Source organism: Mizuhopecten yessoensis, unplaced genomic scaffold (genome assembly GCF_002113885.1).
Source record: "Mizuhopecten yessoensis strain PY_sf001 unplaced genomic scaffold, ASM211388v2 scaffold716357, whole genome shotgun sequence".
Classification (NCBI taxonomy): Eukaryota; Metazoa; Mollusca; class Bivalvia; order Pectinida; family Pectinidae; genus Mizuhopecten; species Mizuhopecten yessoensis.
The window spans coordinates 755,590-783,364 of NW_018480076.1; the positions used below are offsets into that span (position 1 = coordinate 755,590).

Here is a 27,775-nt window from a genome sequence, read left to right on the forward strand (position 1 = left end):
GCCCCTCAGCCCCCTGGGGGGTCAGCTCCACCATTTGTACAATTTTGAATCACCACCACCTAGGGATGCTTCCAGTCAAATATGGTTGATATCCATCTCTTAGTTCTAGAGAAGAAGTCGCTTAAAGCAATATAGCCAAATTGCCCCCTTTTTGCCCCACCCTTCAGCCCCCTGGGGGGTCAGCCCCACCATTTGTACAATTTTGATTCCCCACCACCTAAGGATGCTTCCAGTCAAATTTAGTTAAATTCCAATCAGTGGTTAAGAAGAAGAAGTCGTTTAAAGAAATTGTTGACGGACGGACGACGGATGGACGGACGACGGACGCCACGGTATGGCATGAGCATACCGTGTCAATGAACCTTTTTTGGATTAGCCTGATGTCAAAAAAATAAGCTTTTAGGGAATACCTGGTTTTGTCAAAAGGACCGTACAAAGTCCATAAAGAATCTTACATGGAATAGCAAGTTGCCCTCAAAGAATTTGCAGGATGCAGCAAGTTGTTTCTAAGGACCTGACAACCATTGGTAATACCAACAGCATGTTGTCTTTAAGAGACCTTAAAAGGAATAGCAATTTGCCTCTAAGACCTTACAAGAGTAAGAAATGTTTTCCCTTAAGGGCCTCAGAGGAAATAGCAAGTTGCCCCCAAGGGCCTTGTAGAACACAGCAAGTTATCTGTAAGGGACCTTAGGAAAAGTAAGTCTTTAAAAGGAATGGCAAGTTGTCTCTAAAACCTTACAAGAAACAGTTAGTCGTGTCTTTGGGACATTACAAGGAAAAGCAAGTTGTCACAAAGATCTTTCAACAAATAGCAAGTTGTGTTGAGCTGTTAAGTTGTCTCCCTTGGGACCTTACAGTGTAAAGCATGTTGTCTCCCAGGGACCCTTACAGAAAATAGCCAGCCATGCATCTTCCATCGGTCAATACAGGACAATTTGTGGCCGTGGGTCAATACAGGACAATTTGTGGCCGTGGGTCAATACAGGACAATTTGTGGCCGTGGGTCAATACAGGACAATTTGTGGCCGTGGGACAATACAGGACAATTTGTGAGCTAATGTGAGGTTACCCACAAATATTTCAGAAGTTATCACAGAGAGCTATGCAATACAATATTGTCACTCAATCAATATTAACACTGAGTCTGTGAACAAAATGCAAGTCAGTGTCCCATACAAAGGGTTAAATCCAAGCCTTACCATCGGCCAGCGTTGAGATAGTTTTTTCTGCTCTCCGAGTACCTGTCCAGTCAGAACCATCAAGGTATTATGTTTCTACAGGTATCTTTAATAAGCTATTAGAGTCAGACTCTTTCATTTGCTTCTTCATGTTCTTATTTGTAATAATTTCATAATTAAAATGTACACAATTACAGAACTTGTTTTATTTTGGGCTTTGTATAACATAGGCAAGTGCCCTGTTTCACTTATCTGTTATTAGATAGTGTTTGCAAAATACTAGGTATACATTTATTAATATTGTAATGATTAAACAATGATATTTTATATCAAATTAAGTTAAAATGAACTGTTATTCTCAGGCTAACTAATATTCTCAACCCTCTGAAGGAAAACTTTTAAATCGCTTTTCATTATGGGGATAGTGCAGGATTGAATTTCGACAAAGTTTTTAAATGGGAATCAGAAAGGGTCATGACTGCTATTGAAATAATGATAATCCAAAACAAATCACAAGCACACAACTATGAACTATGACCATCCATGATACTTCAGGGGTAATGCTCAATTTCGCTCTCTACAACCCTGGCATAGGTCACTGCAAACTCAAGGCGCAGTGTACATCACTTTGTAGGTGAGACGAGAAGACGAGTTTGATCCTTTGATGTACATCAAAAGACCCTGTCAGTCATGTAACAGTAAAACTGACTGGCTTTGAAGTCGAGCGTCACTCCTCTGTAATCCTCAAAGGACAGGTATCCGCCTAACGGTTGGTCAGGTTTTTTTTACCTGAGACCGATCAAATAGCTAGCTGCATGCCTTCAATTTTTCTATGACATATTCCAGGAGTGCACAGAGTGAAAGTGAGCGTAACCCCTGGAGTATTGGGTATGAACTATGTAGATTACTATTAATGTGTACCAAGTTTCATAAATATCAGTTGAGAAGGAAAGTAGAATGTACTTTTGACAAGCTGTGTAAGGATATCAAAAAAAGGACAGAGCTACTAAGAAAATCATTGAAATAAAAGTAAATCGCAAGCGCACAACTGATGGAAATCATGCACAACCTCAATAAATCAGCCAAAAGGCATGAACAGGTGACAATCACGACAAAGTGCTACACCATCTAGATACCTTAGAATATCACCCTCACTAATTCACAGAAAGTCAAACACTGCTGCATCTATCCCCCATACCTGCCAAGCAGAAAGCACAGCAGCCATCTTGGATTCCAGAATACGCATAATACATCCTAAACGGCAATACATTGTATTTTTCGTAGTATATACCCCTATTCTATTTTTAGTAATAGTGACCTTGACCTTATTCTTTTAAACTTGTTAAACCCCTGCTGCCAGCCTACATGAAACAGTTCAGAAATTTCAGCAAGTTTGGACTTTTGAATTCTGAGATACAGAAGGGTAATTGCTGGAAATGAAAGTGTGGACAGACTGGCGGAGATATGATGGACACTGTGATTGAAATAAGGCACCATTCAGCATCTCTGATGCAGGGCCCTAACTAATCAAATTGGAGACTAGATTCAGATAAAAAAATCCAACATAATCAAAATCTTTGTAACTGTCTCTTACCGTCTGCCAACGTTGAGGTTGCATTGGTGTACACTGGCTTGCCTGCCTTCATAGCTGCAGAAAAACTAGGACAGGTCTCGGACTCCACTCCCTGTAAAGAACACACAGTAGTAAGTGACAAGCTTTCTATAATTAAGTCAAGGACAGGTAAACTAGGTCAAGGACAATAATGTTAGGTCAATGACTAGTTGGTTACGTCAAGGACAAGTAGGTTAGGTCAATAACTAGTAGGTTAGGTCAAGGACAAGTAGGTTAGGTCAATAACTAGTAGGTTAGGTCAATGACAAGAAGGTTAGGTCAATGACAAGTAGGTAAGTTCAAGGACAAGTAAGTTAGGTCAAGGACAAATAAGTTAGGTCAATGACAAGTAGGCAAGTTCAAGGACAAGTAAGTAAGCTCAAGAACAAGTAAGTTAGGTCAATGACAAGTAGGTTAGGTCAATGACTAGTAGGTTAGGTCCATAACTAGTAGGTTAGGTCAATGACAAGTAGGTTACGTCAATGACAAGTAGGTTAGGTCAAGGACAATTAAGTTAGGTCAATGACAAGTAGGTTAGGTCAAGGACAATTAAGTTAGGTCAATGACAAGTAGGTTAGGTCAAGGACAAGTAAGTTAGGTCAATGACTAGTAGGTTAGGTCAAGGACAATTAAGTTAGGTCATTGACAAGTAGGTTATGTCAAGGACAAGTAAGTTAGGTCAATGACAAGTAAGTTAGGTCAAGGACAATTAAGTTAGGTCAATGACAAGTAGGTTAGGTCAAGGACAATTAAGTTAGGTCAATGACAAGTAGGTTAGGTCAATGACAAGTTCATAATCTTTAAAAGGCATTTGCATCTGTATCAGGTGCTACACTGGTAAGACTCTCAAACGATTTGCAAACTACAACAGCCTTCATGTTGATGTCTTACAGGAATGTATGACAATCATGTGAAAGTAATGGCACATTGCCGCCACAAGGAAACCGTCGTTGCTTGAGGCTAAACTGAGGCTGACAATGGTTTTCTGAGGAAGATAACATACACTTACCTTACAATGAATGTCATATTCATATGACGCATCACATTTTGTACTTGAAGCTTGATAAAATACCATAACCTGGACTTGTGCTTTAATTAAGATTAACCTGACCGGAGATTGAGACATGTATGATAATCTGGACCGGAGATTGAGACACGTAAGATAACCTGACCGGAGATTGAGACACGTATGATAAACTGGACCAGAGATTGAGACACGTATGATAACCTGACCGGAGATTGAGACACGTATGATAATCTGGACCAGAGATTGAGACACGTATGATAATCTGGACCGGAGATTGAGACACGTATGATAACCTGACCGGAGATTGAGACACTTATAATAATCTGGACTGGAGATTGAGACATGTATGATAATCTGGACCAGAGATTGAGACACGTATGATAACCTGACCGAAGATTGAAACACGTATGATAATCTGGATCAGAGATTGAGACACGTATGATAACCTGACCGGAGATTGAGACACGTATGATAACCTGACCGGAGCTTGAGACACATATGATAACCTGACCGGAGATTGAGACACGTATGATAACCTGACCGGAGCTTAAGACACATATGATAACCTGACCGGAGATTGAGACACGTATGATAACCTGACCGGAGCTTAAGACACGTATGATAACCTGACCGGAGATTGAGACACGTATGATAACCTGACCGGAGCTTGAGACACGTATGATAACCTGACCGGAGATTGAGACACGTATGATAACCTGACCGGAGCTTGAGACACGTATGATAACCTGACCGGAGATTGAGACACGTATGATAACCTGACCGGAGCTTGAGACACGTATGATAACCTGACCGGAGATTGAGACACGTATGATAACCTGACCGGAGATTGAGACACTTATAATAATCTGGACCGGAGATTGAGACATGTATGATAATCTGGACCAGAGATTGAGACACGTATGATAAACTGACTGAAGATTGAAACACGTATGATAATCTGGATCAGAGATTGAGACGCGTATGATAACCTGACCGGAGATTGAGACACATATGATAACCTGACCAGAGCTTGAGACACATATGATAACCTGACCGGAGATTGAGACACGTATGATAACCTGACCGAAGCTTAAGACACGTATGATAACCTGACTGGAGATTGAGACACGTATGATAAACTGGACCAGAGATTGAGACATGTATGATAACCTGGACCGGAGATTGAGACACGTAGGATAATCAGGACTGGAGATTGAGACACGTATGATAACCTGACCGGAGATTGAGACACGTATGATAACCTGACCGGAGATTGAGACACGTATGATAACCTGACCGGAGCTTAAGACACGTATGATAATCAGGACCGGAGATTGAGACACGTATGATAACCTGACCGGAGATTGAGACACGGATGATCATCTGGACCAGAGATTGAGACACATATGATAATCTGGACTAGTTTGATGGACTAATTTCTGTGTAATGTTTGGCCGCCAAATATATATTAAAAATGCATATGGCTTATAATCAACTCCTCTACAGTATTCACTCCTCTGGTATCATTATATTTCATGTTTAAAATGTACTATTAGTTTAATGTTTGTACATTAAGATATACATGTACGTATCTCTGACTAGAAGATGACTACAAGGTAATTTCTGTATAGCCTGTTCTACAATCACCTTGACCTGTCTATAAAATGTATACGGATCTGGACCAATGGTTGAGACACCTATGATGATGGCTTGTGACATGATAATCTGTCAATCACCCATCGGCTTGAGACACTTACAATAATCTGGACTGCTGGCTTGAGACTTTTAATGGCCAACGCAGCACCGGCAATGAGTCCAGCACCTCCCACAGGGATGATGCAGGCATCAAGGTCAGGAACTTGCTCCAGAATTTCCAGTCCTACCGTCCCCTGCCCTGCCAGTATGTGTGGGTGGTCATATCTGATGAAAATGTATCACAAATAATCCACAATGTTCATCTCAATGTACTTATATACCCAGTAACGTGTGTGATTTACACCCATCATCTCATTCAGTATATTCATATAACATGTGTAATCAACATTCTTTATTTCATACACTTAACTGATACTTGACAACATAAGAAAACTTATTTTTCAGAAGATGAAAAAAAATATTTATTACAAATTATTTGAACTTAGACATTTCTAGACATTTAATGTAAAGTCATTAATTTTCAATTCTTTCACTTTTTACAGGAATATTTTCCAATCTTGAAAATGGAATGCAAGATCTGATGACAAACTTGCAAACATAATATTATTTTCCTTTTTATCAGGACAAACATTAAAATGTAACATAAACAATGTGTTTGTACAAACCCATTTATGTATATCAGTCCATGCTGCTTTCCCAACTTCATAGCATGTTCTCTTGACTAAAAGCGCAAAAAATATACTTAATAACTTAAAAGATTACTCATCTTTTTATCATAAATATAAAACGTGTGATATGAACTATAAGCTTAACTTTTTGTTGGTTCAAATACTTGGTTCAAATACATGTATAATCCTGTATTTCAGAAGAACTCAATCAAGATTTATTCATGAACTTTGATTCATACCATAAGACAAATGGAAACCATTATTATTCCGATAAATGAACTGCACGGTTTCAACAATATACCACTAGATCTATATACTTTCAAATGAGTTTTAAGGAATTTCTAGGTTTTTTTTATAAATTGAGTTGAAAGTTTCAAATATTTCAAATCATTCTAATGCATTCTTGTAAGAAAAAGTATATGCAAAATGAATTCATACTCCCTTTGTGCTTATTTATTACTCAGGAAAATTTAATTGGAAAACATTTAATCATTGGGATTGTCTCCCTTTGCCCACATCACAAATTGGTCATAATCTTGACTTGGTCAACATCCCTATTTTACAAATCCAATGGGGATCTTTGTAATATCAGACCAAACCATTGAAATGATATTGATTCCATTTAATGTTGACATGGAACAAATATGAACTGTCTTGCCCTAACAAGGGGATGACAAAGTCATATTTTCTCTACTATAAAAATGGTAATAAACCTATTAGGTGTGGGGGGAAAATGATAACAGAAATAATGTTACTTTTCTAAAACAGATCTGATTTAATAGGAAGTACCATTTTACCTCTGAGATATCCTTCCCTGTAACAATGACATTGGCACCATAGGACCGACAAGCCTGCACCTTCATCAACGGGGCTATTTTGGGCATCACCACGGTAATACTGATGTTGAGTTCCTTGCCATGGTAACAGAGTGCTAGGGCATGGTTGCCAGCACTAGCTGCCACTACTCCACCTTCTTTCTGCTCCTGGATGGATAAGGAAGAAATTAATTGATTTCACATTTATAATGTTAAATAACTTGTTAATTTGAATGATATGTCTGTACTGGAGTTGAAATTGTTTACTAGTATTTGACTTCATCACATTTATTGAATACTTTCTGTACATGATAAACATTAGTCGGTGAAAATTTAAAAAAAAAAAAAATAATGATAAAATAATGATAATAGTTCGAGGTTCTTATATACTGCTTTATCACAAACTAGTTTGTAGGTCGTCTCAAAGCGGTTCACAAATTATCATTTGTGGTTATAGGACCTTTGCAACCAGCCAATATCTTTCTTTTCAACTCCCTGGGGAGCATACAGCCGGAGCTGCCATTTCGGCACTCACAGCTAATATTCAACAATTCTAGCGCTGCCCAACCACGTAACCATATACAGCTGGGTAGACTGGAGCAAGCGGAGTAAAGTATCTTGCTCAATGATACAACACAGTGCCATGCCGTGACTCGAACCCGCAACCCTTTGGTCACGAGCCCGGCATCCTACCACTAAACTACTGTGCCTCCTATAATATCATACACAGGCCTTGACTTCCATCTTTTCAAATAATAATCAAGCCATCAAAATACTACATTTTGACAATGGTTAACCTATTGAAACATACATTTCAATGTCTGTTACCACAGGGTCTGGGATGTAACAAGTCTCCCTACCTTATTCAGCATCATCAATGTATATCTTGCACCTCTTTCCTTGAAACTGTCAAGAAAAGAAGTTGTAGAAATCACACACATACTATGAATTATTAAACATCTATTTTCTGTTTTTCCTGTACACATCATTTTTTCCATGGGGGAAGAAGAGAATCTAAAATAAATGACAATGAGATTTTTTTTCTCATTTACAGATAAGTGATAAAAAAATATTCTTTCACTCCCTTGGGGGCGACATAGGGGAATCTCAACCAAAGGGGGGAAGATTCTTAAATTGCCAAACACAAGGCTTTGCCGAGTGTTTGGCGACTTATGAATCTTTCCTTAATGGTTGAGATTTCACTATCTCTACCCCCAAGGGGGTGGGGGGTGAGTGATTCTTTTTCTCTTACCCTGTTCACTCATTGTTTATCATATACATAATGTACTGTTAACGGTAAAGGCTAAATGCAGGGTCATTAATAGGGGAAACCCTCAACCCTAGGGTGAGACAAGGATATCTCAAACCGAGAAAAGTGTGGATACACCTGTTCAGGGTGAGACAAAACTTTATCAATACAGTTACTTTAGGACCTTATTTAGATTCTTGATGATTCAGGATTAATATTTTACCTGCCAGTAAACTGTAGAAATTCTTTTTTAAAGAATAGGTCAACACCCAAAAGTCCAGATAACCGAGACCGCTGAAAATTAGGAAAATATATTTATTAATTGCATACTGGGTATGTTACTTTTTAGCTCAATACCAAAGTTTCCATTATCTAATTATATTCAATACAATCAAAACATTATTGTCTTTCAGTGTTCAACAAAATTACATCAACTACCTACTGTGCAAGGAGTCTTCATGACGCCATCTCTTATTTTGTAGGCAGCAGCACTGATGTCTTCAAACTGTATCTTTTTTGGATTATCTGGGTCACAAAATTCATCCTTCAGATTCGACATGCTCATCTGCCTCATAAACTTGGGCTCCTCTTTGTCAACCTGGGTTGCAGGCTCCCCATCCAAAGATGATGAAGCCTAGTAAACACATCGTATATAGGAGCATTAAAATGTTAGATCATAACACAGAATTAGATTGCTGTCTAAGTATGTGATCATAAATAATAAAATGATGTATTGACAAATATATCATATAAACGATCATCATGATTATGTAGTTTTATATTTTGTTCCTCCTACAGAATTAACATAGATACTGTGATGTCATACCAGATGAGGTTATATTTCCTACTAAAGTTATTCAAAAATCAATCACTAAGATCAGAGTGATAAGATTCCAATACATGCACATTTAAGTATATGACCAATTGTGTGCAGTGATACATTATCTATTCAGTTTGAATTAGATCACTAATTTGTTAATGAAATCAGCAGTCCCTGAGTTAGGAACGGTAACTCCTTCAGACATTCATTTGACCTGGAAAATCAATAGTAACCTAGCTAGCTAGGGTATATAGTATATACTGCTTTTGGTACATTGCATTGACATCATTGTAAGTGTCTAGTCGCTTCTTAAGGTGCTTCTTAATACAGTCCACTCCACTTCCGGTTGCATTTGGAGGCATTAGAGCAGACATTATGTCTCAATACTAGTGAAATTCATGTACATGTGAAGTAGGTTGTAAAAAAGTTGCATCCTAATTTCATTTGAAATACAGGTATTCAGTTATTAAAAAGGTCTAACAGGCCTGTATAAATCACAAGTCTCCGAAAAAGAGGTTATTTTACTATTTATTAAGTATACACATATTGTGACTGATTAGTTTCAGACCTGTCAATGAACTATACTTGAAAGTATAGATATTAAAAGGTTTTATGGGTTAAAAAATGCTAAATTTAAATTGGAATTAGGGAAGCCTAATATGTATTTCCCCAGCTAATTAGTAGAAGCTTGGTTCAAACTTATTGGGATGATTTTCCCAGTGTTTATTTAACCTTCATGGTCTTAAAAGAAAACAGGAATGGGGCATATACCACTTGATCAGAGAGACCATTCTAGTTATTTGCAATTCTTAACTTGAACGAGTGGCGACGCAGATTACTTCCATACCTTAGTTTTTCTAGTTTCTGGTTGTGACCTCTGGTTGTTCTTGTTACATTGATATTTATAAAGTCACATCTTTGATGTTATCTATCCTATTTATCAACTTGAAAGCTTGCACCATGAATGACCTAAGTCTCCTGTGCTCCATAGTGGGTAGCCCAAAAGCCTTAAGTCTTTCAGGATAGGATAGGTCTTTGATACCAGGGACCATGCAGCTTAGTCGCTCTCCTTTGGACATTTTCAATGGATATTTTTATTATTTTATCCTTTATAAGCATGGGTGGATTTACTGTTCCCCAAGATATCAACGATTTTAACTGCAACCAACTTCCGAATGAGTGTATATGTATACAACTGTACAATAGTCCAATAGTCTGTTTATATTGGGCCAACACTACAGTAACAGACTAACGTTACTGGTGACATGCGCCTTCATCGTTATATATTCACCTTCAGATTCACCTTGAACGGTTAACGCATTATGGTATCAGTCATTTTACCAAATGAATAAACAAACTAGAAACACATGCATCACCTATGTAAAGAGCATACACTAAATTCGTCGTAAACAGAACCGGATACAGAATAGCATAACAGTAGGGGTGACCCTGCAACAGCAACATAAACGGAATTTGCTACATTACTGAATGGCTTTTCCACGACAAAGTTTACGAATGCATATATGAATAATCCAAATATGTACGCCAATAACCTAAGGATTTTTTCTTTTATCCATACTCACCATCATCGATCTGAGTTCTTGTTTAACTGACCCTGAAACAAACGTAAACAATAACACACCTTTTGTGATCGAACTTCACATTTGCCGTTAGCCAATCGAATTTACGGAGAGTGCACACACCCCTGACACTTCGACCAATCATAGTAGAGCTATCATTTGGATCTGTAGCTGACGTCACGAAGACTTGTTAGCTTTATGTGTCTCTGTTGTGAATCGTTAAAACTCTTTATTTTTCCAGTGTATTTTTTATTCATTTTGCCTAAATGTCCGATTAACCAAAAGTGTGTGGTAGTGTAAAACTATCTTTGATAAATGTTTGATTGAATTTATTGTTTTATACCATAAATCATAAAAAAATATATAAAATAGATACATTTAATTATCAGATGCTTGCAGGAATATACAATATACCAATGGAGTAAAAGGTATATAAAGTATCACTTATAAACAGGTTCCTTTATTACCATATAATTATGTAGGAAGACAATTAGACCCACTGGTTATGACCACCCCATCACTACTATCTATACATAATAGAATGTATGCATACAAGACGATACGTTTAATATGAATTAATAAGTGCTGAATTCAAAGAAATTTCCATTCTATTATATTGATATATACAGAAAGTGTTAGATTAACATGAAGCGCACTTCCTGTGAATTTATCATTCATATATTAACTGAAAGCAGCCCAATGTATGTGGCATACATGAGCGCAAGTTAGAAATCTCAATAGATCTGTTAAATTGTTCGCCATCCACTTACTCACACCATTTCCATATTTCAGTTGTTTTCTTGTCAATAACATGAAAAACACATGACTGCATTGCGCCATTGCTGTTTGGTTAGATTCTAGATTTTTGAATTCTAGCGATCCACTTTTCCTGAGGTCGCATATCATCCCATTTGTCGCTTTAATCACGGACTTAGATAACATCTAATTCCGTGCTTTAATGTATAAAGTTTAATTTATAGCAATTCTAAAACAAAACTCATCAACTGTTTTTGTTGATAGTCTTAATGTCGGATTATAACGCAGAAAATCACTTTTTCATGTCAGACCGGGTAATTAAAATGTAAACCAATATTGAAAAAGAGTGTGTGTGTTGTTGTTAACTAGACACCTAACCACTCTTAAGTGTAGTATGGGTGCATCTCTCATTGGTCTTACCTTCACTTTCGCTTAATGAAGAATATTTCTAGCAGCAGAATAACATGCTATGGCACTTCCGTGCTGGTGTAGATTGTATTGCAGGAATTGTCGTGGAGGGATGCTTTTCAAGTCAAGGACTTTTTTTTATTTAGTTAAGATGCTTCGAAAATTCATAAACAAGTGTTTCCCTGTGTACACTGGATCATATTGGCACCATTGTTTTCTTCTGGTCGGAATGCCTTGAACTTATTTTCATAGTTTCCTTCATTGTCTTCAAACTAAGATAATATTTGTGGTTGCACGCGGAGCTATACCTGTCCGTAATGCACATTGGGATGTACACGTTTTCCGAAGTTTGCAGATGTTCAGCAGTAACAGTCTCTGTCTCAAGGATAAATCGTCATTAAGTCAAATATATCTTTTAATGGTTAATGTTCTGATTATTTTCCATGTGAAAATGGTTTGAGACAAGGAGAAAACCTATTTCCTTTTTTATTTAGTCTGTACCTGAACGATCTCGAAGAGTTTATGGTCCAAAATAACGTTCCGTGTTTGACAAACCTTAGTACTAAAGAAAAAGATTTACATGTTTACATAAAGCTTTTTATTTTACTCTATGCTGATGATACACTACTTTTCTCAGACTGTCCAGTTGACTTGCAACTACAATTAAATGTATTCAGTGAATACTGTAAACAGTGGAAATTAAAGGTTAGTATAGAAAAAAATGTATAGTATTTAGTAAAGGACGTAAAAACAATGGAAATGTACTTTTATTTAATAATGAAGTGATAGAGTTAGCGGACAATTTTAACTATTTGGGTACGGCATTTAGTCGTACTGGTTCATTTAATGAAACAAAACAAAACAAAAACAATGTTCAAAAGGCTACTTTAGCAATGTATGACTTTATAAAGAACGGTAGACTACATAACTTATCAGTTCATTGTATATATGATTTATTTTACAAGATTGTAAAACCCATACTGTTGTATGGTTGTGAAGTTTGGGGTCTTACTGACCTTAAGGTAATTGAACGTGTACATTTAAAGTTTTGTAAATTATTACTAGGGCTAAAAAGTAGCACTCCTAATTATATGGTATATGGAGAACTAGGTACTAGCCCACTTGAAATAATAGTAAAAATAAGAATAATAACATATTGGTCACAATTGACTCATTCTAACGAAAATACAATTAATATTATATTGTATAAACGTCTTTGCCATCATCATAATGTTGATGTTAAATCGGTTCCATATATAAGCTTTATTAAACGTATTTTAAATGAATGTGGTTACTTATGGAATGTTCAATATACTACAGAATGTAATATCACATGACTAAGGGATGTTATTAAACAAAGATTGCACGACCAATATTTACAGAAATGGCAGAGTGATGTACACACTTCATCAAAAGCTACATGTTATAGGATTTTTAAAAAATAATAGTCATTTTGAAAATTACTTAGATATTTTAAGTGATAAAGATAGAGTTATATTTTCTACCAATCACAAATTTATTGTTGAAACCAGCAGATGGCATGATATAGATTATAATGAAAGAAAATGTCCACACTGTAACAGTCAGCAAATTGGTGACGAGTTCCATTCCTTGCTTGGGTGTCCGTCACTGTCTGGGTATATAATTTTATATATAGATAACTATTTTTGGATGACCACAAATGTAATATGAATTAATTCATACTACTTATATAAAAACACTGAAGAAACTTTGTACTTTTATCAGAATACAGAATAATTAATAACAATATTTGTCCTCCTTGATACAAATGTGCATTTATTATGAAACAGTACTGTGTACTGCCGACTACGAACACTACAATTACTATATATTATATTGTAAATATGTTTCTCTATATACAGTGTATTGTGAAAGTGCGCTGCTTCCAGTAAGAGTTACCAGTGGTGTTGAACATTAGCCAGGACAGCGATGGCCATTGACGTATGTTGTGTAGGCATAACTCGTGGCTTTTAATGATGGAGTTGTTCGACTGCTTATTATACAGAACTGTTAGTCTCTTTTCTAATACCATATACGCTAGTCCCGTGTCTGATACCGTGTACGCTAGTCCCGTGTCTAATACCGTGCACGCTAGTCCCGTGTCTAACACCGTGTACGCTAGTCCCGTGTATAATACATTGTACGCTAGTCCCGTGTCTGATACCGTGTACGCTAGTCCCGTGTCTAATACCTTGTACGCTAGTCCCGTGTCTAATACCTTGTACGCTAGACCCGTGTCTAGTATCGTGTACGCTAGTCCCGTGTCAAATACCTTGTACGCTAGTCCCGTGGCTAATACCTTGTACGCTAGTCCCCTGTCTAATACCTTGTACGCTAGTCCCTGTCTAATACCTTGGACGCTAGTCCCGTGTCTAATTCCTTGTACGCTAGTTCCGTGTCTAATACCCGTGTATAATACATTGTACGCTAGTCCCCTGGCCAATACCTTGTATGCTAGTCCCGTGTCTAGTACCTTGCACGCTAGTCCCGTGTCAAATACCTTGTATGCTAGTCCCGTGTCTAGTACCTTGCACGCTAGTCCCGTGTCTAATACCTTGTACGCTAGTCCTCCTGTGTCTAATACCTTGAACGCTAGTCCCATGTCTAATATCGTGTACGCTAGTCACATGTCAAATACCTTGTACGCTAGTCCCGTGTCTAATACCTTGCACGTTAGTCCCGTGTCTAATACCTTGAACGCTAGTCCCGTGTCTAATACCGTGTACGCTAGTTCCTTGTCTAATACCTTGTACGCTAGTCTTCCTGTCTAATACCTTGTACGCTAGTCTTCCTGTCTAATACCTTGTACGCTAGTCACGTGTCAAATACCTTGTACGCTAGTCCCGTGGTACGCTAGTCACATGTCAAATACCTTGTAAGCTAGTCCCGTGTCTAATACCTTGCTCGTTAGTCCCGTGTCTAATACCTTGAACGCTAGTCCCGTGTCTAATTCCTTGTACGCTAGTCCCGTGTCTAGTATAGTGTACGCTAGTCCCGTGTCAAATCCCTTGTACGCTAGTCCCGTTTCTAATACCTTGCACGCTAGTCCCGTTTCTAATACCTTGCACGCTAGTCCCATGTCTAACACCTTGCACGCTAGTCCCGTGTCAAATATCTTGTACGCTAGTCCCGTGTCTAATCCCTTGTACGCTAGCCCCGTGTCTAATGCCTTGCACGCTAGTCCCGTGTCTCACACCTTGTACGCTAGTTCCGTGTCTAATACCTTGTACGCTAGTCTTCCTGTCTAATACCTTGTACGCTAGTCACGTGTCAAATACCTTGTACGCTAGCCCCGTGTCTAATGCCTTGCACGCTAGTCCCGTGTCTCACACCTTGTACGCTAGTTCCGTGTCTAATACCTTGTACGCTCGTCCTCCTGTGTCTAATACCTTGTACGTTAGTCTTCCCGTGTCTAATACCTTGTACGCTAGTCCTCCTGTGTCTAATACCTTGTACGTTAGTCTTCCTGTGTCTAAAACCTTGTACGCTAGTCCCGTGTCTAATACCTTGTACGCTAGACCCGTGTCTAGTATAGTGTACGCTAGTCCCGTGTCAAATACCTTGTACGCTAGTCCCGTGTATAGTATAGTGTACGCTAGTCCCGTGTCAAATCCCTTGTCCGCTAGTCCCGTGTCTAATACCTTGTACACTAGTCCTGTGTCTAATACCTTGTACGCTAGCCCCGTGTCTAATACCTTGTACGCTACTAATACCTTGTACGCTAGACCCGTTTCTAGTATAGTGTACGCTAGTCCCGTGTCTAATACATTGTACGCTAGTCCCGTGTCTAATGCCTTGTACGCTAGTCCTCCTGTGTCTAATACCTTGTACGCTAGGCCCGTGTCTAATACCGTGTACGCTAGTCCCGCGTATAATACATTGTACGCTAGTCCCGTGTCTAATTCCTTGCACGCTAGTCCCGTGTCTAATACTTTGTACGCTAGTCCCGTGTCTAATAACTTGCACGCTAGTCCCGTGTCTAATACTTTGTACGCTAGTCCCGTGTCTTATATCGTGTACGCTAGTCACGTGTCAAATTCCTTGAACGCTAGTCCCGTGTCTAATACCTTGTACGCTAGTCCCGTGTCTAATACCTTGTACGCTAGTCCTCCTTTGTCTAATACCTTGTACGCTAGTCCCGTGTCTTATATCGTGTACGCTAGTCACGTGTCAAATACCTTGAACGCTAGTCCCGTGTCTAATACTTTGCACGCTAGTCCCGTGTCTAATACCTTGTACGCTAGTCCCGTGTCTAATAGTCCCGTGTATAATACATTGTACGCTATTCCCGTGTCTAATACATTGTACGCTAGTCCTCCTGTGTCTAATACCTTGTACGCTAGTCCCGTGTCGAATACCGTGTACGCTAGTCCTGTGTCTAATACCTTGTACGCTACTCCCGTGTCTAATAGTCCCGTGTATAATACATTGTCCGCTATTCCCGTGTCTAATACATTGTACGCTAGTCATATGTCTAATACCTCGTACGCTAGTCCCGTGACTAATACCTTGTACGCTAGTTCCGTGTCTAATCCCTTGTACGCTAGTCATATGTCTAATACCTAGTACGCTAGTCCCGTGTCTAATACCCTGTACGCTAGTCCCGTGTCTAATACCATACCTTGTACGCTAGTCCCGTGTCTAATACCTTGTACGCTAGTCATATGTCTAATACCTTGTACGCTAGTCCCGTGTCTAATACCTTGTACGTTAGTCCCGTGTCTAATACCGTGTACGCTAGTTCCTTGTCTAATACCTTGTACTAGTCCCATGTCTAACACCTTGTACGCTAGTAATACCTTGTACGCTCGTCCCGTGTCTAATCCCTTGTACGCTAGTTCCGTGTCTAATACCGTGTACGCTAGTTCCTTGTCTAATACCTTGTAGGCTAGTCATATGTCTAATACCTCGTACGCTAGTCCCGTGTAGAATACATTGTACGCTATTCCCGTGTCTAATACCTTGCACATACCTTGTACGCTAGTCCCGTGTATAATACATTGTACGCTAGTCCTGTGTCTAATACCTTGTACGCTACTCCCGTGTCTAATACCTTGTACGCTAGTCCCGTGTATAATACACTGTACGCTAGTCCAGTGTATAATACCTTGTACGCTAGTCCCGTGTCGAATACCGTGTACGCTAGTCCTGTGTCTAATACCTTGTACGCTAGTCCCGTGTCTAATGCCTTGTACGCTAGTCCCCTGTCTAATACATTTTACGCTAGTCCCGTGTCTAATACCTTGTACGCTAGTCCCGTGTCTAATTCCTTGTACGCTAGTCCCGTGTATAATACATTGTACGCTAGTCCCGTGTCTAATGCATTGTACGCTAGTCCCCTGTCTAATACATTGTACGCTAGTCCCGTGTCTAATACCTTGTACGCTCGTCCCGTGTATAATACATTGTACGCTATTCCCGTGTCTAATACATTGTACGCTAGTCCCGAGTCTAATACCTTGTACGCTAGTTCCGTGTCTAATACGTTGTACGCTAGTCCCGTGTCTAATTCCGTGTACGCTAGTTCCGTGTCTAATACGTTGTACGCTAGTCACGTGTCTAATACCTTGTTCGCTAGTCCCTTGTCTTATACCTCGTACGCTAGTCCCGTGTCTAATACCTTGCACGCTAGTCCCGTGTCTAATACCTTGTGCGCTAGTCCCGTGTCTAATACCTTGTATGCTACCATTTCTAATACCTTGTACGCTAGTCCCGTGTCGAATACCGTGTACGCTAGTCCTGTGTCTAATACCTTGTATGCTAGTCCCGTGTCTAATACCTTGTACGCTCGTCCCGTGTATAATACATTGTACGCTATTCCCGTGTCTAATACATTGTACGCTAGTCCTCCTGTGTCTAATCCCTTGTACGCTAGTCCCGTGTCTAATAGTCCCGTGTATAATACATTGTACGCTAGTCCTGTGTCTAATATCTTGTACGCTACTCCCGTGTCTAATACCTTGTACGCTAGGCCCGTGTCTAATACCTTGTACGCTAGTTCCGTGTATACTACGTTGTACGCTAGTCCCGTGTCTAATTCCGTGTACGCTAGTTCCGTGTCTAATACCTTGTACGCTAGTCCCGTATCTAATACCTTGTACGCTAGTCCCGTGTCTAATCCCTTGTAGGCTAGTTCCGTGTATAATACGTTGTACGCCAGTCCCGTGTCTAATACCGTGTACGCTAGTTCCTTGTCTAATACCTTGTACGCTAGTCCCCTGTCTAATACCTTGTACGCTAGTTCCGAGTATAATACGTTGTACGCTAGTCCCGTGTCGAATACCGTGTACGCTAGTCCTGTGTCTAATACCTTGTACGCTACTCCCGTGTCTAATACCTTGTACGCTAGACCCGTGTATAATACATTGTACGCTAGTCCTGTGTCTAATATCTTGTACGCTACTCCCGTGTCTAATACCTTGTACGCTAGTTCCGAGTATAATACGTTGTACGCTAGTCCCGTGTCTAATACCGTGTACGCTAGGTCTAATACATTGTACGCTAGTCCCGTGTCTAATACCTTGTACGCTAGTTCCGTGTATAATACGTTGTACGCTAGTCCCGTGTCTAATACCGTGTACGCTAGTTCCGTGTCTAATACGTTGTACGCTAGTCCCGTGTCTAATACCTTGTACGCTAGTCATGTGTCTAATACCTTGTTCGCTAGTCCCTTGTCTAATACCTCGTACGCTAGTCCCGTGTCTAATACCTTGTACGCTATTCCTCCTGTGTCTAATACATTGTACGCTACTCCCGTGTCTAATACCTTGTACGCTAGTCCCGTGTCTAATACCGTGTACGCTAGTCCCGTGTCTAATACATTGAACGCTAGTCCCGTGTCTAATACCTTGTACGCTATTCCTCCTGTGTCTAATACATTGTACGCTACTCCCGTGTCTAATACCTTGTACGCTAGTCCCGTGTCTAATACCTTGTACGCTAGTCCCGTGTATAATACCTTGTACGCTAGTCCCGTGTCTAATACCTTGTACGCTAGTTCCGTGTCTTATACCTTGTACGCTAGTTCCGTGTCTAATACCTTGCTGCACTATGATACTTTATCTAGTTAATTGCATATCACCATGCAAATGGATTTGGCAAAATGTCACAAATTAGCAACGTCCTCTACGGAAGTCAACTTATTTTAAATTGTCAATAGAAATGACTTAAAAGCAAAAAAATATGATCGAATAATACGAAAAACAGAATCAAGCTAAGTGGGATGGGGCAGGGAGAACCAAAATGTATCATATTATAGCAAAATATCATGTCACATATTATAAAACATTCCATACAATTCTGACTTAACCATTTCCCTTCCACGTCCCTGTCCATGACCTGTCTTTGCTATTCTATCATCACCACTAATATCCTGAGAACGTCCCTGTCCATGACCTGTCTTTGCTATTCTATCATCACTACTAATATCCTGAGAACGTCCCTGTCCATGACCTGTCTTTGCTATTCTATCATCACTACTAATATCCTGAGAACGTCCCTGTCCATGACCTGTCTTTGCTATTCTATCATCACTACTAATATCCTGAGAACGTCCCTGTCCATGACCTGTCTTTGCTATTCTATCATCACTACTAATATCCTGAGAACGTCCCTGTCCATGACCTGTCTTTGCTATTCTATCATCACTACTAATATCCTGAGAACGTCCCTGTCCATGACCTGTCTTTGCTATTCTATCATCACTACTAATATCCTGAGAACGTCCCTGTCCATGACCTGTCTTTGCTATTCTATCATCACTACTAATATCCTGAGATATCTAGATATGTTTCCCTCCCTTTCGATTCCGACAGTCAAGTGTCAATGAAAAACTAAACCTTGTCAACCAAAGGTTCTTAGCTTGTTAAACAGGATCCCGTGGTTTTCTGTGTCGAATGAATAAGACGCTAGATCGGTTGAATTATTGCCGAGTTAATAGATTAAGCATCCTCCTTTTACTATGTGACTAGATGTAGCACGATACTTTAACTGTGTGACTAGATGTTATAATGTTACATGACACTGACTATGTGACTAGATATTACGTGACACTTTTACTGTGTGACTAGATATTACGTGACACTTTTACTATGTGACTAGATATTATAATGTTACATGATACTTTAAAAGTGAGACTAAATGTTGATTGACACTTTTACTGTGTGACTAGATGTTACGTGACACTTTTACTGTGTGACTAGATGTTACGTGACACTTTTACTGTGTGACTAGATATTACGTGACACTTTTACTATGTGACTAGATGTTAATTGACACGTTCACTGTGTGACTTGATGTTACATGATGCTTTTTACTCGATACCCCGATGGAACATGACGTCTTTACGATGAGATATAAGACATGAAGTCATATGTTTACCGTGTGACTAGATGAAGTAGAACACAACGTTTTACTGTGAAACTTGATTCGACTACATTGTATACATGATGTCATCTGAATTGTGTAGGGTAGGAGTGGCAATGTCATGTATAGTGGTAGATATATAGATCTAGTCTGAATATGAATGTCAACTGGAGAGAAAATCTATGAAACGCTCTAGCACTTCATGCTGAACTCACGTTCCGTCTGGCATTTATATTAACTATGAATGCCAATTGAAAGACGTTCAATGCTCTAGCATTTTATACAAGTTCGCAGAAAATTAGATTAAGATATAAGAATTGAACATTCAATTAGTTTAGTGATTTAGAATTTGCATCTTCAAAGGAGGGAGGGCGGTGTCCGCGGTGGTATTATCCCCAAATGGGGGTTACAATTATGACGTCATAATAAAGATTACGTCGTGAGTCGACCAAGACGTGGGTGGAATGCCATCTGAGTCTGGGTTTTATTATAGAGTGGTTTATATATTTTTATGTTAGAGCACTGGAAATGAAAATTTCGTGAGTATGTATGGCAGATTTTTTTCTCCTTCATATTAATTTGCAGGTTTAAAGAAATGTAACCCCAATGAATTAGAATATACATGTATAACGTTAATCCGCGCGGTTATTATAGACTAGATCTAGGACATACTTGGATATTAACACTGCACATATTTTACGGAATGAGAAACAAAAACCTGGAGTTTCCATTGTTGGCATTATTCTATGCGTGTTGTATTTCAAACACTTTGACATCCAACTGAAAAAAAAGTATTATTATGAAAAATAGTTTGTTTCGAATAACATGTATCCGTTATACTAAGAACTTGTTTTATCAGAGTTTTGTCAACAGCACATTTTGGAGAAATAACATTTTTGTTGAAATGTCTGTAGTTATAAATATCGAAGACCTTAAAGCATGATAACTTTAATAATTAACCAAAATGAGAACATTAAATGAAAATATGTAAGGAATGTGACTGGGTGGTCTACATTTTGGAAACAGGCTATAGACATAGTAAGAAGAGAAAAAAATGTCACGTGACTTGGGCAGTATCCGGTGGAACTGTCATGGCCGAACTGTCGAAAACTTTCTAAACTAACGCCAAATTGTTTTGATTAGTGCATGTACGTTCTGAAGTTATTTTCTGCAAACCTGCAACATGCCATAGGGTCGATATGAAGAAAATTGATGATTATTGATATCTTGGATCGCCCCAAAGTGAGAGATGTACTCCAAGGGACGCAAAATCGGTATAAACATTGCAGGAAAGTTGAAGAAAAAACTGGGAGATACGGACGAAAAAGAACAGGTACAAAATGGGATTAGATATTTGTAAGATTCTTTATTATGTTACACGTGTTTATGCGTGAATGACGGAGCTATTGCCATGCGATATACTGTACTTTATGACGACAGTGTATCCCATTGAAGCAGATGGTCACAACATGGAACAGATAAGTGCAAGAAAAAGTTGCTATACTAAAAATGTCAGTATTTGTTCAAATATTGGGGTAAAAAAACAATATCGTTATTGTTTAAGTACTCGACTGGTACATCTAATAAACGATATAATAGTGTAACCTGATCAACACATTAATGCTACAGCAACGTTTGTATGAAACGAAACTAATAACTGTGCTATAGATCTACCTTACTAACATCTGTCTATATATATGGATGTTCATGAACGATCATCCTTAATATAGTTTCACGGATACCATGCCCTTCTTACATGATTAAATTGGCAAATAGATCCAGATGTATGTCATGCCCACTTTATAATAAACATGGCTTTTAGTAAAGGCTCTGGCTTTACTTCTTCACAGGCACTAGGCCTATACACAGCCAGGTTTGGTGTGAAATGTCCTGTCACAGCATTGATCAGTGTGCATGTAACTTTTTTTCAGGGGCCATTGCTTGATATTTGGAAATCTTATAAAGTTGTATATATATAGAGAGAGAGACAGAGAGAGGGAGAGAAATTATTATTATTATTTTTAAGAGAGTTATGGCCCTAAATTTGCACTTAAGATTTGCCTGCCACTGTCAGCAAGTGTGAAGCTTGTGACCACATCTAGTTGAACAGTTTCCTACCAAATCATCTTGGATTAAGTGGATGTAGTGGGAATCGTTTCAAAATGTACATTTGATAAAAGAGAGTATGCTACATTAGTTTTTAGAGAGTTATGGCCCTTTGTATTAGATTGAAGTATGATGATTGTGACCGCAAGTAGTCACACACTTTTAAATAGAGCTGAGGTTAACATTATCCTAAATAGCTGGTACATCCTATTGTGATTTTGTTGCCATTGATGGTTTATCGCGGTAGGATTTTCAAATATCAGAATATAAAATGTCAACTTTTATATATTTATAACACTGTTGTCTCTTAAGTCCATCATATTACCAGCATGACCACACAACCTACCTGTAACCATTTTAGTATTGATAAGAGGGTTGTGTAAACAAGTCCAGGCAATGTCGAAATTCAAATTGAATACCCGGCAAGTGTGAGACAGTATGGACATTTCGGAATATGTCGTAACAAAAAGCAGAATACATGAATACAAAATCAAGAACTTTTGCCAGTTACTGTCTCTGTGCTTGGTACGTATATATACTATATGTCATATTCAAATTTTTCGACAGCATGGCAGCATCGAACGAAACAGTACAGGACAAAACCCACACAAATACAGAGATAGTTTTAATAAAAAAAAAACAAGACTAGATTCCAAGTATTGGATTATTTTGAGTAAGTTCTTGGAAAATATTGCTTTTAAATGATGTATATATATGTTTGCATGCATCTGTTACAGTTACAGTATATTTTATTCAGTTTTTAAAAGAGATATTTTCCATGTTCAACAAAATATACCACAATAATCACAATATTGGATAAATTATCGTAACATATCACAGTATTGGAAAAAAGATGGCAATATATACCCACCCTTACTTTTAATGTGGCTGGTTATCTTGTGATTTATTGTACATAATGGGTACCATATGAATTATCAAAGTGCACATAGTGCAAACTTGTCTGGGATGCCTGGATAATTTAAAAAGTGTTATGAGCTATATCAAGGTCACTGTGTCTAATCTGACTGTATATAATTAGGTCTGTATCCTTATCATCAAAAAGCTTATCAAAAAGGTTTGAGAAGAATACAAATCACAACCCGCCATTTGTTGGCTTTTTTAAGCTGTAATTACTACTAATAAAAAGAACATCACATATTAATACCAGTATGACATAATCTCAACACAGGGGTGTACTATTTATTATTTAGAGTATATATTAACCCACAGGCACAACTAGATTTTGACATATCCTACTAGACTGGCCAATATATTAGCATTGTAAATAATGAAGTTTTTAACTAGCCCTGACAGGGAATCTACAGTGGTATTTGCGGTGACATGGACACAGGGAATTGCACATTCCTGAATTTTATTTGTTCATTCCAAACACAGTACAATTAATAATTTGATAATATGCTCACACCAGAGCTGTGCAAAATCCTTCAGATATATATGTACTGTACAATGTTAATGATAGTACAGTAATTATATATGTATGTTGCACTTCCAGAAGACAAAAATAAGACCTTAACCACGTACACTTAAAGTACAAATTGTATATAGGTCACTGTGACCTAGCTATATAGGCTATTGCTGTATAGTTGAGTCTCCACACCACATTTCTTCAGGAAATCCGTCATTATTTGATCTTGGCTGTCCTGAGGGCATTAAACCCTACATAGACAAATTTTCAGGGAAAGTCAGTGTCTTTTACATTTCACAGATTTTTTTATCTAATTCTAATTAGTAATAAAATATGCTATGAAGTATATGCATGTCTGATTTAGCTGTATTCCGTCTAGATCTTATATATATATATGAAGATATAGTTTAAGAAAGATCTCTCCTGTACTTTGAGAGAAAATCCACGATGACAGCCCTACAGAAATACTGTTCTTCATATCCAAAAGCATTAGCACACTTTGGTATGTCATATGTATATGAACTGATTTGACTTCATCATATATACAATGTTTCCTGAAATGGCTGCTCTTATATTACAATAATAATAATACTGTAGGAACTGTACATGTCTTGGTTTTTTGGCTTGTACATTTGTAGGTGTTAGGTATATATAGGTATATAGTTAGGGTTATATTCTTCATTGCAGGGTTGTAGGTAGGTCGTCTCAGACCTACAGACATATTTTTAGCTGACTAAAGAATATTTTATAGTTATTTTGGGAAAATGCACCTGACCAGTGCTTAATTGGGAAAATACAAAGGGTAAAGTACAGGGAAAGTGCACTTTTGTTATATATTGTAACGGTGTTCGCCTGTCCATCACTGTTACTATGAATAGAGCATGACATTCAAATTCTATACCACACAAAATAACTTTATCAAAATATCAAACCATGCTATCCCTCAAATGCCACACTCGTTATGTTTATATTGGTTCACAGTACTTTGTTTTTATCCCACCGTTATCAGATGACATGCTTTTTACATTTCCTTTTTTCTGTGTTCTGTAGGTGTATATCTGTTCATCCGTGTCACTATTTCTCCTACAGTATAAGACAGATCTTTCACAAATTTGTTCCCAGGTTCCTTTTTGGTCCTTATATATAAAGTGCACCATTATTTTGTACGTAGATTTGAAGAACAATATTAAGATGGCTGCCAGTTGGCCATCTTGGATTTTGGGTCAAAGTTTGCTGTCACTAAAACTCTCTGACAGGTTCCTGTTTAATAAAGTGATATTGAACAACAAGGACCTCAATTCTTGGGGTCCTTGTTATGCTATATCACTTTGTATATGGATATGAAATAAAACACAACTGCCAGGCAGCCTTCTTAGACTTCCGATCAGAGTTTGTTATGGCTATTTCTGTGAAAGTACTAGTGGACAGATCTTTTTCTAATTTTGTACTTAGGTTCCCATTGTGTCCTACCTGCAACACCACTTTTGTTTGTAGATATAAAGAACAATATGGCTGCCAGGCAGTCATTTTGGATTTTAAAGTCAAACTTTGTTATTGCCTTTTCCCAGAAAGCAAATTAAAAGACGCATCGTCTTGCAAATTTTACACATAGGTTCCTGTTGGGAAGTTGTTGTACAAAGTAACTTTTCTATGCAGATATGAAGAACAAATTTGATATTGCCATCAGGCAGCCATCTTGGATTTCAGGGTCAAAGTTTGTTATCACTATATATCTCTGAAAGAACTTGACAGATCTGTCTGAGATTTTCATCTCAATTTATGTTTATGACTCTTAATAAGCATAATTTCGTAACAGAATTTCATGAAAGTTTATACAAAGTTTAAGTATGAGAAACGTCAGATGAGTGTGTATTTCAGGGCCACAAGGTCAATGCCAAGGTCACAGTTGCTATTTACAGACCACTACAGGGTCATTTATGTCTTACATGCAGTTACAGACACTTTTTAGTTTATGGATTTGAAGTAAAATAGGACTGCACATGTCCATGCAAGCATGCGCAGCCACTTCGGTATTATGGTCAGAGTTGGTTGTAGCTATACTTCAGTCAGTGAAAGTACTTCATGTATATGTAGTGAACACAATTTTCTCAAATTTTATACACAGGATACCCCTGGCCCTGGTAATTGTGCAACATCAATAATGTTTTTGGATATGAAGAACAATATTTCTGTAGGGCTATCATCGTGGATTTTCTCTCAAAGTACTGGAGAGATCTTTCTTAATTTTGGAACACTGAAATATTACTGGTGCATGGTCAAGGGCACGTTTTAATCAGTTTTTTTTCTACCCACTTTTCACAGGGGCCTGTGCCTTATGACTGGGGAAAAATCACATACGATTTTTTGCAAGTATTTTTTGTGGGGAATGGATCTTTTTAAGGCACCAAATTCAACCTAAAAATAGCTTTGGTAATGGTAAACGTATGTGATAACTTCATGAAACAATAATGTAATTAGGATTGACACTATTTGCTCCTTGTTGTAAGGTCAAGGTCATACAGTTAATCTTAACTTTGGATCACAACATTTTGTCGTAATATACACTGAATTGACAGTGTCACCAGATGTTACTTGGTCAAGGTCAGTGGTGAAAGTCACAAAGGTCAAATATATACATATATTCCTGAATGACAAATTTAAACAATGCATCAAATTAGGAAGTTATAGTGTTGGGATTGGTGCTAAGTAAATCATGAACTGATGTATATATATATATATATATATAAAGAAAACATTGAGAAGTCCTTGTGTTGGAATTAAATATAAAAAATAGAACAAAAGACAGAGATAGCGTCTCTAGGCCTTTCTCGGGTTGATTCCCCGTTCATCAGGAGACTGTTTATTTTGAAAACAGGTATTGTGAGGTCATAGTTGTTAAAACAAGAAAGTATGACGTCATCAATAATGCAAAGTCATTATGATGTCACAGAAGGCCTACACATAAATCCATGACGTCAACAACAATACAAGCTAAATTGTGACGTTACATTACTTAGACAAATGCAGTACTTTCTGATCTTACCAACAATAAAAAATACGGGAGATACAAATTGTTTCATTTACGGCAACAATAAAATATGAACAATAATATTTAAAGCACAGCAATTGCTTAAAACTGCATTGGATGTGGTAGCCTCTCCATTAACCCCACTACATCACAATTTGTACAGCAGGCACTTAATGGATGTGGGCTTTTTTGAATTAATAAGTTTGATGACATGATAATATCTGAATTGTATATAGTGATAATACAGATGAACATCGTTGTGCAAGTAATGTGTAAATGTAAAGCATGTCATTGGAATATATCTTTGTATTTGAAAGTATATATATGACTGCCATGCTTCGAGCTTCCAAGTATTCCTTGATTTACAGGTATGCACAATGCCAAATTCTCTAGACATGGTACAGATGGAGATTCCTTGCAAACATTAATTATATCAAAGTTAACATTCTTGTTTCAATATCTTTAAACATTATTGTTCATATTTTATTGTTGCCGTAAATGAAACAATTTGTATCTCCCGTATTTTTTGTTGTTGGTAAGATCATAAAGTAATGCATTTGTCTAAGTAATGTAACGTCACAATTAAGCTTGTATTGTTGTTGACGTCATGGATTTATGTGTATGCCTTCTGTGACGTCATAATGACTTTGCATTATTGATGACGTCATACTTTCTTGTGTAAACAACTATGACCTCACAATACCTGTTTTCAAAATAAATAGTCTCCTGATGAACGGGGAATCAACCCGAGAAAGGCCTAGAGACGCTATCTCTGTCTTTTGTTCTATTTTTTATATATATATACAAAGTAGGCACTTGCTTCATGAAATGTGGGTGTATCCTGTATTTAACACTCGTGTAACAAGTACATTCAAAAGTACAGTACAGAAAATCAATTATGATTTATTGCCCTAGCGTGGTTTTAGACGTTAAGGAGACATTCCATGGATTATGTTCCAATTGTCAGTTACTTACACAGGTTAATTAAAGTGCATGCAGTAAACAACCAGAAAATAATTGACATGTGATAAGAATTGAAATAAGAGTTTACAGTATAT

At 37.9% G+C, this 27,775-nt stretch overlaps 2 protein-coding genes across 5 annotated transcripts in view; one reads left to right on the forward strand and one right to left on the reverse strand.

The window, feature by feature from the left end:
* LOC110443690 (L-threonine ammonia-lyase-like) overlaps positions 1-10,703 on the reverse strand; it is a 22,050-nt gene extending 11,347 nt beyond the window's left edge. The window contains exons 1-9 of one of the 2 annotated variants that reach the window (XM_021488065.1): positions 10,612-10,703; positions 8,651-8,842; positions 8,432-8,502; positions 7,820-7,865; positions 6,942-7,127; positions 6,142-6,197; positions 5,578-5,740; positions 2,776-2,866; positions 1,203-1,244 (exon numbers count right to left, since the gene is read on the reverse strand). In XM_021488065.1, coding sequence (XP_021343740.1) covers positions 1,203-1,244; positions 2,776-2,866; positions 5,578-5,740; positions 6,142-6,197; positions 6,942-7,127; positions 7,820-7,865; positions 8,432-8,502; positions 8,651-8,842; positions 10,612-10,617 — 853 coding nt within the window. In that variant the 5' untranslated portion in view covers positions 10,618-10,703. The remainder of the gene's footprint in view (positions 1-1,202; positions 1,245-2,775; positions 2,867-5,577; positions 5,741-6,141; positions 6,198-6,941; positions 7,128-7,819; positions 7,866-8,431; positions 8,503-8,650; positions 8,843-10,611) is intronic. The other variant, XM_021488066.1, reaches the window with a different exon arrangement.
* Positions 10,704-21,235: 10,532 nt separating this feature from the next.
* LOC110443656 (mucin-5AC-like) overlaps positions 21,236-27,775 on the forward strand; it is a 46,731-nt gene continuing 40,191 nt past the window's right edge. For all 3 annotated transcript variants that reach the window (XM_021488009.1, XM_021488012.1, XM_021488010.1), the window contains exon 1: positions 21,236-21,490. In XM_021488009.1, coding sequence (XP_021343684.1) covers positions 21,407-21,490 — 84 coding nt within the window. In that variant the 5' untranslated portion in view covers positions 21,236-21,406. The remainder of the gene's footprint in view (positions 21,491-27,775) is intronic.